Below are 13,074 nucleotides of genomic sequence, written 5' to 3'. Positions count from 1 at the left end.
ATGTTCCAAGGTGAATTCAGAATTTTCCTTCCTTGCCCATGCAGAGGCAGAGCACACTTTGAGCTCAGCTCAGATTCAGGCTAGAACAAGGACAGGATCAAATCCATAGGAAGAACTTCACAAGCTGATAGTTTTTATTCCCAATGCAAGTATTTAATATCACCAATGTACATATTTGCAAGAGTCACCCAGCACATTTCAATGAGACCTCACCTTTTCCCACCAGCATGGGACCTTATGTCTCAGGGCATTCACTTACCATATGTCTAATTCTTTTAATGTGTGTTTTAGCTGTGTGAAATTACTTCATTAATGCATGCAATTTTTTTTTCCAAGTGAAGAGCTTACAATTAGATTGATGATTCCTTCAGCATTACATCCCTCTGGGATGTACAAGCCCTGCAAAAAAAAAAAAAAAAAATTGATTACAGCAGGATACCTGCTGCTCTGCATCTACAAAGAGGCTGTTGCCACAGGTGTGTCCATGCCCTGAGTCTGTCAGCAGTGATAACCCTCATTAACAAGGTCAGTGGTTACTGCTGGGGTGCTGGAACTGCTGATGTGGCAGTCACATGTGAGCACAGAACACAGCCTGGGACACAAACCAGGATGACCCTGCCATTTACTTGGAGAGGTTTTCCCGTGCTCAGCCCTACAATTTCCATGAACTCAAGTTTAGAGTGCCATTTCATTTTGGGTGGAGCTCTGAGCAACCTGGTCTAGTGAAAGGTGTCCCTGCCCACTGCAGGAGAGTTGGAACCAGATGATCTTTAAGGTCCCTTCCAACCCAAACAATCATGATTCCATGATTCATTCTATGATTCTTTAATATTATTTTGAATTTTTAAGAAAACAAGGGGAGGAGTGTGCCCATGCTGCCTGTCAGGACTCATCCACTGCAGCAACCGATGGAGAGCTAGAAAATGTAATAGCCTCTAATTAACGTGGTCTTACTCACTGCCTCCATATTTCTGCTGGGATTTGCAATTCTGCCTTGGACCTTGTCCATTCCTGAGCAGTTCATGGTCTCTGGACTCATATGTCAGGAATCACCTGTATTTGCAAACCCCTGCTCAAGCTGGTATCAGACTTTACGGGGTTTTTTTTTCCTTTTGGTGTTTTTTTTCTTTTTTTGGAATGCATCATTTTTTATCCCTCCAAGGGGATTTCCTCAACCTCTCCACCTTCCAAAGACATCCCAAAGCACGATAAGGACTGAGGAAGCAGAAAGACATGTATAACAGCAAAAAAAATTTTTTTTCCTGCACCAGTCCCCCTAAAATAGCATCTCTCAGCCACGAACGTTGCAGCACTCAAAGACAAGCACAGCAATACTCTCAACTTCGTGTTTGCTGAGCAGCTTTTCCATCCTCTCCAGCAAAATGTGCCCCTCTTCATGTCCCAAGCACAAGAGGCACGTTGGGTCGGGGTCCCCGGCCCATTTCCCAGGCAGAGCATCCCCAGGAGCGCCGAGGACCAGCAGCTCTGCCGGAGCCACCGGCGAATCCCGAGTCACTAGATGGCGGCAGTGCCTTGTGTCCAGGCATGCTGGAGGAGCTGCACATCCCTTTCCCTGATCCCGTCCAGCCTTTCCCACCTTCCCACAGGTGTCTCCGCCCTTCGGATTACGGACGCTGTCCCAACAAAAGCCGGGAAACACCTCTCCAAGTTTTGGAGCTGAGGAAAAAGAAGCACGGGTGGTGTCCTGCGGCAGAGAAGTTGGATATAAAGCTGATGCAGGAGCTCATCGGGGTGGGAAGGAGGTTCTTCATGTTCACCCATCTTCTTCCCAGAGGTTTCCATCCTGGGATTTTATTACCTTCTTTTCAGCAAGATCTCTCCTGTCCCCAGTGAGACCCTTAGAAAAGGGCACACAGAGAGGAGCCCAACTCTCATCCAGGTCCAAAAAGCACCACATTTTATAAAAAAGTAACACATTACCGTGAGCAAATCAAAAATGTCCCCATTATTCCCAGTCCTGTCTCTGCTCACAAGTTGTCTGGGGTCTGAAAACCACATTCAGACAAAAACTTTCAGACATGTAAGTGACCAGACAACACCAAGCAAGTTAGAAAGGCAGTGACGAGGATATTTGGGATTTTGCAATGCCATTTACTGCCCTGTACAGAATACCTCCCACTGGGAAGTGTGTTACATTAGCTGAGAAAAACTACAGGAGCTTATCACTGGGGGTTGTTGAAGTTATGTGTCCCCTTCTCTCTCATCTGCAGAAGTGTGAACATTCACAGAGAGAACAAGGAGATTCTAGGTAAAAACTGCAAAGTTCTGACCAGAAATCAAAGTATTTCAGTTGTGCCTTCTCAGAGGCAGGCATAGCTTAGTCAGGCTCAGAATCTACACCAGAAAGGGGACTAAGGAAGTTTGCAGAATGTCTGCAGCTGCACAGGCAAACTTGCACCCAGAATTATTTATTTGAGGCTCATGTCAAGGAGATATAAGACAGAAACATATGACTGTAAATAAATTAAACTGTACAAAGCTGCATCTGTGCTACAGCAAAGGTGGCTCTTTCCCCCAGTTTCTAAATCTGATCTAAATTGCCAATATCTCAGCTGACATGAGGCAGAACTTCACAGATCTCCTCCTCTCATCTGCAAATGTGCACATAGAGACATTTCCACCTCTGGTGATTTTGCAGGGCAAGGAGCTGTCAGCATGTCAGCCCTTTTCCCACATTTGGGTGCAACGCTCTTGCCTGAGAGCAAGGTGTTTCACAACCATCAAGGACATCTGTGCTGTGGTTTGGGTCTTGTAGGCCAAAGTGCAGGACCCACTCAAAAGGCAGAGCAGTAAAGGAGCTCAAGGAATTGTGCAGTGCTGGCATCCCTGGTGGAATACTGGAGAAGCTGTTGTATCCTGGAGAAGATTGTGCAATTTGGTTCTACCATGCTGAAGTTTACATTATACCCCATAGCCATATTTTTAATCAAAATCTGCAATCCCATAGCATGTGGGCTCTACGACCCCCAGTTAGGGACTGGACAAGGAGGATGCTTTATCGCCTTCTCCAGATGACTTTGGAAAAGTCAGGCTCCATAACTTGCAAAAGGGGGTACCTGTGCTCAGGGAGGTGCTTGGACTATAAAACCACAACATAACCAAGTGGACAGTGGCAATCCTGGGCTTTGTCCACAGTTCTGCTCTTGCTGGCACCATGGTTGTTCCCCATGGAGCACCTCTGTGGCCCTGAACCTGGTGAAGGCTCAGTTGCTGTCAGACTCCATGCAATTCTCTACCCTGCTCACAGCTGTGAGCCTCAGCACTGACCCTCTGGTTGGTGCATCACTCTTGGCTCACTGCTTTCCCCAGCCAAAGGGCACCATCTGCCAGGGAAGGTCTTGGGGGTTGTTGCTTGGACTTTCCTTCATTTTATATATAGATTGTGGTTATGTATTTACCTCAGGGAGAGACAGGAACAGGCTCCTCCCCACGCTTGTCTGGCCCCAAGATGCTCTCCTTGACTAATCACCTGCAACCCTCTGTGAGGAGCACTGTGTGAGCCACTGTGCTTGATAAATCAGGACAAAGGGGAGCACAGCTGGACAGGTGAGTACTGGGCCACAGTGACAGCCAGGTGTCCCTCCAGGACTGGAGTTCATCTGACCACCTGTGGGCATTTGGAGGCTGCTGTCCTTTCCATACCAATACACCAGTCTCCTGCACTTGCTCAGATCAAAGTTTCCTTGTCCCCACTGTGTCTCAGGGGCTCTTCATATGCCTGGATCAGAGGGAGATTGTTGCACTGCAGATATGTGGTGGGGTAAGATGCACCATTAGTTAAATCTTCACTGGCTCTGCTTTGGGGGTCTCTTCCAGACCTTCCTCACTCAAGAACATTGACTGCTAATGGCTCCATTTCTTTCCCAACATTTTCTTTCCTTATCCTGACACAAACTAGTTCCATAAGCAATGAGCACCATTTTCAGTCCTTTACCCTGACTCCACGAGCTGGGCTGTGGGATGGAGGGCAGCTTCACCTCACCAAAGGCCAATCTGCTGGGTCAATTCACATCCTCTGAGGGCATAAACAGAGGGTCCCTGTGCCTGGAGAGAGGCCACAGCTCTACACCACAGATGCTAGAGGCAAGAGAATGGGAAGTGGGTGGCAGCAGCTTTATTCCTATTGTTAAGCAAGATCCCAGCAGCAAAGTCCAACTCTTCTGTAAGCTCTGGTCCCCAGGTGACCATTGATAAGCAGAGCTAAGGCTCTTGTGCTAACAGTGACAGAGCCACTTTGACCTTGAAGAAGCAATACGAGCCCTTTGCTCCCTTTGGTGCCTTTGCAGTAAGATGACAAGGGCTGAGGGCTGCTCTTCTCTGAATATCAGCATCAATGGAAAACTTTATCAAGCAGCAGCTCTCTGCACAAGCTCCTGCTTTTGCATTCTTATCAGGGCTCTGATAATGACATATCTAATATAAACCTATAGGAAATGGCACTTGCATATCTGCAGCCTGGAAGTTACAGCTTGGAGGCAGGAATCTCAGCAGACTGCCAAGGGCATTTTAAAAAGAGAAAAATCTGGGAAAGATGCTGTATTTAATCTCAGTGCTGTCTTGGTAACACAGCACAAGGAAAACCAAGAGGGGTGGAGAACTCTTGGCAGCAGCAGCATCTTCTCCATCCCATTCAACCTTTCAAAGCAATGCAGCCATGTGGCCTGAATGAAGAAACCTTTGTTCCTTAAAGTTCAAAATAATCATACCAGAGATGTGAAAACCTGGCAGCACACCAAGTTTCCAGGTTCAAGGGCAGCAGAAATAGAATTACCCCACAATACTATAGGCTGAGGCAGAGGAGAGTCCACCTGGGCATCCATGACTGGCAAGCTTGTGACCAAGCTTTTTAAAAAAATGTCTAGGGTTTTGGGGTGTTCAAATGGACCTGCACTAGAAAAATCCAGGACTGAATCATCAAAGGTCCTGACTTGTAACCTTTCACATCTGGGCCAAGAAAATCCTAGTGTAGAGCCCAACCCTGGCTTCCCAAAACTCTGAGGTGCTGGATTCACTGGAATCTGGGGAGTCACTGGTGGGATAGAGAAGAGAAGCAAGTGAGGTGATAGAGAAGAGATGCATGAAGACATTCCCAGACCTCCACAAGGCTGCCAGGGACCTCACCCTGAGCTACAGGAAGTGCCTCTCCCCATACTTGGCTGTAAAGTCATTTTCGTAGTTCAGAACTTAATTAAGAGTTTCAGTTTGAACTGGAGGAGGCAGACACTTTTTTTTTTTTTCCTGTAGGAGCCATAAAACTGAAAATCTAGATATAATGTCCAACTTACCAAGCAGTGCAGGAAGTAGGGTGGTTTCCCAGATGCTGAGGGCTCAGCTCTCAGTGAGAGCTGAGAGCTGAGCTCAGGAATCCCAGGGAAGGGCTGAGGGGGTGTCATAAAAGGATGCAACTGCTCCACAGGCAGCTACAGAGGTGACAGAGCCAAACTCTTCTTGATTATGGAAGATGTTGTAATGTGAGGCACCAGCCACAAATTGCAGTTTGGGAGGTTTGGGTTGAGCACCTCTCCTTCAAGAGGTGGGTCTTGGAGACCCAGGATGAGGAAGATTAATCCCAGGGAGACAGAGGAGGTGGGGTTTAAAATTTGGCCAAAACCATGTCTGATCCACTGGTGATATTCTTGCCTAAGATATTCTGGATGTCCCTATCTCTGATTCAGGTGCAAAAATCAGGATTAAGATACTTCAGTCTTTTTTTTTTCTGACAAGCTTCTAAGACCCTCAGCTTTTTTTTCAAGACAGCAGCCTAAAGACAGAAGTACCTGCTGGCTTCCCTCAAGATGTAGCTTCCTCAATAATTTTTGAAAATGATCCAAGCATTTTCTCTTTATACAAATCAGATTCAAGTTTTAGGGTATGGATTCACTTTTATCAAATTATCAATAGACATGGCCTCATGTTAATGAAAATCAAGTGCATTTTCTTGGAAAGTTAAATTATATCATACTTTAAAAGATGCTGTATTCTGTTGGGGAGATGTACAAGTATTCTGAACTTTGCTATTGAGATTAAGTTTATCTCACCTGCCATTTGCTCAGCAGGCCTGGCTAGATAATAATTACCTTGGCCAAATTTCATTCAATAAGCATTTCTCCTTTCTTTAGAATGAACTGCATATCTTTGCTAAAGAAAATAAAAGAACATTGAGCCCAACAGAAAACAAAGAGGTTTTATTTTTGTTCATTGATCAAAAATCAGTTGGTCACATTTCCAAACTTTCTAACAGTGACCCATATTCCCCACTTAGCAATAGCAAATCAGGAGCACAGATTTGTGATAGCTATTCACAGTAAGCAGAGGAGGAGAGGATATCTACAGAAAATGGCTTGGGATCCAAATGGGGTGAATTCTCTCATGAGTTCTCCATTTCTGTGAATGGAAAAATTTCTGCCCTATTACCAAGAGAGTCCTGGACAATTATATTCCCCTTTCAACATTTGATGAGTGACATCCAGCCCTTAGAAGCTTCATCTCCATGGATGCTGTGGGCCTAGGACCTCTGCAGTTTTTTCAAGCCTAATCTCTCTCCCCATCATGCAAAGAGAGGGAACCTGAATTGCCTGGAGGAGCAGCTGGAGGTCCAGGACATGAAAATGTGGGAGGCACACATGTGCTTCCAGAGAATGTTGGCTGACAGGAGGCAGGGATCTAGCAGCTCAGGGTGCTTCCAGGACACAGCAAAAGAGGTCAGTCACCGCTGTCCCCATGAAGAGGACACTGAAAAGGGACATGTCAGCACAGCCCCATGTGACACTGGGCTATTCACCTGAGGCAGGCATAAAAATCAAATGCAGTTTCTAACGTGACATCATTCCTGAAGGGATAAAATGGAAAAAAAAAACAAACCAAAAAGCTTTTTGGAGGAATTGCTGATCAATCCATCCCTCCATGAATGCTCTCTGAATCTGCCTGGCTCCCTCCAGGGTGCACAGGGATGATGTCCCTGCGGAATTTCCCCTCTCCCAGCCAACTTCATCCACTGTCTGTCCCACCAGCCAGGGTTTTCCCTCTCTTGCCTCATCTGGCAGACACTGCCTGTCTTAATTAACCAGAAACTGAGGCTCACTACTGCAGCACAGAGAGCAGGGCTGAGGAGGCAGCAGCAGGACAGACTGCAGCAGAAGGCTCTGACAGCATCTCTAAATTGGAAGGAGATAAGTCTTTTTCTTTCTTATATATTATTTCACTTCAAAAAAAGGACAAAGATGTGAGCTGACTTTGGGAGTGAGGAGGAATTCACTGAGGCAAGAAGCCCAGCCTGGGAGTTCAGACCCAGAGGATGGATGCTCAGATGCCATGAAGCAATGCTGGGGTGCTCAGCCAAAGAGACAGGACTGGAAGAGGAGCCCAGCTCTGAGTCCTGCTTTGGTGGGAGGAATTGGGCTCAGCTTGGAGGCTGCTGCTGGCCCTTCTGATGTGGCACTTGAGAGGATTGCAGCTCCAAGGGCTGGAATACTTCTTCAGTACACGAGTGAATGTGGCTCCTATGGGAAAAGGAGATGAAAGTGGTTTGGTAGATCGCTAATGGCACCAGCTCTCAATCCACACAGGACCACAGAGGTCTGTCTGATTCAAACTGCAGTCTTCAGGTGGGCCAGTGCAAAGCCAGGAATTGATTTGGAGTATTTTTCTTAGAAGACAGCGATGGGTTTGTGCTGCTGCTACATTTGGGTTACACCAAACCCCACCAGCACAGGTCTGTGAGTGAGTCAGTCCCTGCCAGTGTGCAGCCACTATTCTGCCAGTGCCAAAGATCCACCATGCACACACCAGTGAGCAGAAACCCCCCAGTGTGAGCCCCAGGGGACACACAGTCACCACATTCTCCTCCTCCACATACGTGCTTCCAGACTGCAAACTCATTAGATGATTTGGCTTTTTCCTCTGATAATGAGACTCTTTGGCCAATTATTATTATATTTTTATCTTTTGTTTATGGATGCCACATTGCAACCTCCATAAAATGTATTTTATGGGGTTTCCCCTGCCCCCACATTGTAAATTGTGATCTGTAAAATGAAGAGCAATTTATCTCTGACCATTGCCCAGTTTTACGTTAATGTTTGAACATGCCCATAAACCAATTACATCATCTAAACTCTGGCCAACTTTTAAGGCAGAAGGATGATATAAAACCAAGCTCTGCTTACCAGCAAGGCACCTTCTCTTGTGTTAGGAGCATAGAGAGCTTTTCCACCATGAGCTTCACAGGAAAATATGAGCTCCAGTACCAGGAAAACTTTGAGCCCTTTATGAAAGCCCTCGGTATGTGCCTGCATGTGCTATGTACTGCTTTGTCTCTGCAAATCCCACTGATTTTTGGGAGCTGACTGTGCTGATGTTCTGATGATGTAGATTGAGACATCTCTGAGATTTCCTATTTCTGTCTGTCACCTTGTAATTATTGGGATTTTAAATGTATTTGTGTGGAGATGTGATCTCAAAATAGAAGAGAAGGCATCTCTCTGTCTGGGGTGGGAGATCAGGAGATGATGGGTGAAGTTTTATGGCTTGCAGGAAGTCAGTCCTGGCAGGTTCTGCAGCCACTGGCCAGTGTGGCTGAGTGCTGCACACATGTGGTAAGCCACAGGACCTTGGTGGCTTAGGGGCACTGAAGACTTGCTCCATCAGGCTGTGAAATTTGAGGGCAAGCAGGACATTGCTCAGCCACTGTGCTGTGGTGCTTAACAGCCTCACATCCCACCATTCATCAGAACAATAGTTGGTGTTGTTTAAATGCTAAATGACGAATGTGTCTGATAGATTTCCACTTGTGTCTGTGACAGGGAATGTGGTCCTGCAGGGATCCAGGGGGCTTTGCAATATTTCTGCATGGTGATGTGCCAGAAGGGCTCTACCTGTCAGATCACCTTCAGGCTTTGGGAGAAGATTTTGTAAACTGGTTCTGAGGAAGCCTGAATCTCATAAAAAAACCACTTTGTTCATTTATTCTGTCTTGATTTAATCCATTTTTCCTTGCCTGTCAGTGAAGGATTTATTCTCAGACAGGAGGTGGTGTTTGTACTTCCAGTCAGGTCAGCAAGACACGGGACATGTCTAGTTCCCACACAAAATTCAGGATGACAGTATTAATCTTCCTCCCCAGCAGACTCAGGGACATATGGCTCTTGGGGAAGCACCATCACTGAAAGGTTTTTCCACATTGGAATAGAAATTTTCCCAGCTGTAGGTCACCAAATCCTGCTCCATTGATTTGTTCAGCAGCAGCAATTTGCCCACAGATGGCTTCACCGTGCACTCAATGTCTCTTGTTCCTGGGCAGGGCTCCCCGAGGACCAGATCCAGAAGGGCAAGGACCTCAAGACCATCTCAGAAATTGTGCAGGATGGGAAAAAGTTCACAGTTACCTTAAATGCTGGCTCCAAAGTGTTAAAAAACCAGTTCACCGTTGGGGAGGAGAGTGAGGTAGAGATGCTGAATGGAGAGAAAGCAAAGGTGAGTGAGCAGCCCCTCCTCTGCCAGGGCCATGGGGGCTCAGGGACATTCAATTTCTTTTCCAGCCATTCTCTCTGCATATGAGCAAAGGGACTGACCATACCACAGGTAATAATTAATGCACAGCCCTTCCTGCAGAAGAAGCCTTGTATTTCTGAATCTATTTCAATAGTGATTTTGGGAAACACTAGAAACCAGTGTTTTAATATCCCATTTGGAAAAGGGGAATAGAGATGCTTTGGTAAAAAATTTTGACAGGAAGAGTTCTGAAAGATGTGAGATGGAAAAGGATTGACTTTGTATCATGTTGCAACACAAAACATACTTCTGCTTTAATTTTGTTGACTCAAAGGTAGTGCAGGAAAATCAGATCATCAATCATAAAGCAATAAATCTCTCCTTCGAAGTCCCAGTAGCTGTTAGCTTCTTTGCTAGCCTTTCCCACTGCTTCAGGTTACCCTGGGGAAGATCATTTGGCAAGGTGAGGAGTTACCACCCTTGAACTCAGGTGCTCCCTTTGCTGGACATGGGTTTCCAATGGTTCATAGAATGTCAAGGCAACACCACTGGCGAAATCTGCCTCTCATCTCTGCCTCAGGAGAAGATGGAATTGCAGGGACTTTTGAAAGCAGGAGGGGTGATCACCAAAGAAATGCCCTGTGAATGGGGCTCTGAGAGCTCTACCAGCTGTGTCACCATTTCCAGCATCACTGCACTCCCTTTGGCATAAACCAGGGGGAAATAGTTATTAGAAGATTTTAGCCTCTGTACATCGGCAGCTCCAGGGCAAATGAACACATCTTATAGCTGGGCAAGACAGATAAACAGAAATGGGCTTTGCTGTCTTATTTATTTGATTATTTCATTGATCAGTGACAGCTGCCTGGGCGTGCTGGTGCTGTCTGTAGCCTTTTCAGACGTGCAGCTCAGGTGGCTCTGCAGTCCCCTCCTGCTACAGCAGGGGAAGGACAACCTGCAGGGATCGAGGTGGTCTCCAGCAATAACATGAATGCTTCTGTCTTCCACCAGGTTGTTGTGCAGATGGAGGGTAACAACAAACTGATCACAGAGGTGAAAGGGATGAAATCCATCATGGAGCTCAACGGAGACACCATCACCTATGTGAGTGTAGAAGGGCAATGGCTGGAACAACAGGGCTGTCTTCAGGAGCCTGCCCTAGGAAGCTACGGAGGCACTGGGAGGTGCTTCAGCAGAGCATGTGCTTGCACACAGGCTCTGCAACCAGGAGCTGATGGCAGTTTCTCATTAGAGTATGATTCAGAAAGTATTTTTTAAGACCCCAGTTTAGACACGGCTGATCAAAGTTTCAGATAAAGAAGGCATGTTCTCCCCCACCCAGAGGAGCAGGTATGTGCCAGGGCTTGGCACTCTTAGAGCAGAGAGGTGAGGCAAACTGGTCCCACCTGAGGGATGCCAGTTTATCCCTATGTGTTTTGGAATAGTCATGAAGAAATTTAAAGCTTTAAAAATCCAGTTTATGAGAGATAGACTGGGGATCAGTCCTGTTTTGATTTGCAAGACCATATCCTAAGTACAGTTTGGAGCTAAATACCATGATGATCCTTATGTGTGCCTTCCAACTTGAGATATTCAATGATTCTACAAATTCATAAAATCTGACACTTTCCATTTCTTTTTCAGACTGTGACCATGGGTGACCTCACCATGAAGAGAGTCAGCAAGAGAATCTAGAAATATTACACATGCCAATAGTTTACTGTGTAAAATGTGGCCATTAAAATAAAAATTTTATTGAATCCTCTTCATTGTTATCAACCTCTTCATTGGTACTATAAATAGATACAAGCCTCCAAAGCTCATGGAAGCAATGGTAGAAATTGGGCAACAAACTGATCCAAGGGTGTGCTGGTTGGAGAATGGAGCTGAGGCAAGGCACAGGCTCAGAGCCACTGAGTGACACATGCTGATGAATGTTCTTCCAGCCCTTTCTGGGGACAGGTGCCAGCCTGCTGGGGATACTCATGGTTAATCTGGGCTCAGGAGCACTGGACAGGAAAAGGGCTCTGTTCCCTTTCCTTGCAGCCATGGCCAAAGTGATCAGAGTGACCAGCAGGGCCAAAGGATTTGGCGTGGTTTCAGTGGTGTCAAGGAAGCACCAGTGATCCTGTTTGGAAAGCTGCCTTGGGAAAGAAACCAGCATGGTCTACCAGCTGCTGCCTTCATCCTCACACCTCTGCAGTGGGATCCAGCCCTAAAGGCTCTGGCCACTCCATCCCCATCTCCTCCCCACCCCTTTCCACCAGCAGGAGGGTCATAACTCCCTTCAGGTATCCTATGTGTGTTTCAACCTAGGCTGCACCTGATAAATTGGGTTGAACTGGAATGAAACACTTCTTCCAGGCTGAAATACAGGTTTTCTCTCCTGGCAGGAGATGGGCTGGTTGTTCACAGTGTAGACAGAGGGAGCTCCAAAGTCATCTCCTGTACTTTTGCTTGGCACTTCAAGCCAAATGGAGATATGGTTTTCTGCTGCCCACAGGAAAGGAAACTCTTTCCTCTTACCTGCCTTTTCCAAGGCTGCTGCCAGGACTCCTCTGTGCCCAGGAAAGCTTTTCATATTACAGATCAACACTGATCCTCATGCCAAGAACTGAACCAATATGGATTGTCACACAGGGCAGCAGAGGCACCTCACAGACAAATGGAAGGGTTTAGCTAAATAATGCCTAAAATTCAGGTGTTGGTCTTTAGTGAACTCACATCTGGAGAAACATCAGCAAAGTCACTAAGAAATATCAAAGAGGAAAAGATCTGGTTTTGTTTTCTTGCTGTTGTGCTGAGGAGCAGATTGGGGTTTCTTGAATAAACCTTTTCCTCTCATGGCTGCCACTTAAAGTCTGCAGGAAATCAGTTGGATTTTGAGACATATGGGCAAACAACAAATACTTTTTTTTAAGTCTAGAAATCCAACTTTTGACTTCTCCTTAATTCTGTTGGCAGTCCACTGACAGCCGATCTATGGACTATCCTTTGTTCCTCAGTGCAAAATTGATTAAACACCTAAGTTAAAAGGCAGGTGTTCTAAGGCATCAGAGCCCCCAGCTCACCCTAAAGATGAGCAAGGGTAGATTTCCCTCCCTGGAAACTGCTTGTCCAGTTAGAACAGTCCATACAGTCAGTACACCAAACTACAGCAACTGGCTTCTGGCATGGCCCCGTGTCCATCACTGTGGACATTTTCTGATTTGTAACTAAGGAGAATAATTTATCTCCATTAACTTATCTTGATGTAAGGATTCCAGTTAGTCTCACTTGCAAATGGCCCACAGTTCAATGTTGCACCTGTGTCAGCTGCAAAATAATTTTCCAGCAGTTTTTCATCAGAAAAAACATCATTTAACACAGAACACCATCTGTGGGTCTTGTTCAGTTTGCATTCATTGCCCACAGATGTACATGACACTTCTTGGGACTGGCTTCCCACTTCTATCATCCCTTGGACACCACTGGAAAGAAATTATGTCGTCCCAAGGAAGTAGTAGAACCTATTGGGAACAATCAATCAAAATTTAACTAAGGAATTCAGAACCAGGACATATG

General features: G+C 46.0%; 1 protein-coding gene across 1 annotated transcript; it reads left to right on the top strand.

Annotated features, from left to right (window-relative positions):
• Positions 1–8,187: 8,187 nt before the first annotated feature.
• FABP1 (fatty acid binding protein 1) lies at positions 8,188–11,275 on the top strand. The gene is made up of 4 exons (XM_059845420.1): positions 8,188–8,301; positions 9,320–9,492; positions 10,522–10,614; positions 11,155–11,275. Exons 1-4 carry the CDS (start codon positions 8,235–8,237, stop codon positions 11,203–11,205), a joined length of 384 nt encoding a protein of 127 aa, XP_059701403.1. The 5' UTR covers positions 8,188–8,234; the 3' UTR covers positions 11,206–11,275.
• Positions 11,276–13,074: the final 1,799 nt, after the last annotated feature.

The sequence above is a fragment of the Haemorhous mexicanus genome, chromosome 4 (assembly GCF_027477595.1).
Source record: "Haemorhous mexicanus isolate bHaeMex1 chromosome 4, bHaeMex1.pri, whole genome shotgun sequence".
In the NCBI taxonomy this organism is placed as follows: Eukaryota; Metazoa; Chordata; class Aves; order Passeriformes; family Fringillidae; genus Haemorhous; species Haemorhous mexicanus.
Note: the sequence above shows the minus strand (reverse complement) of the source record. Positions and strands in the feature narration are given on the sequence as shown.

Bases quoted from the DNA above. Each gene is read 5' to 3' on its own strand.
- FABP1 (XM_059845420.1), top strand. From the start codon at position 8,235: ATGAGCTTCACAGGAAAATATGAGCTCCAGTACCAGGAAAACTTTGAG. The intron at 8,302-9,319 runs GTATGTGCCTGC...GTTCCTGGGCAG, and splicing joins GCCCTTTATGAAAGCCCTCG to GGCTCCCCGAGGACCAGATC. The intron at 9,493-10,521 runs GTGAGTGAGCAG...GTCTTCCACCAG, and splicing joins TGAATGGAGAGAAAGCAAAG to GTTGTTGTGCAGATGGAGGG.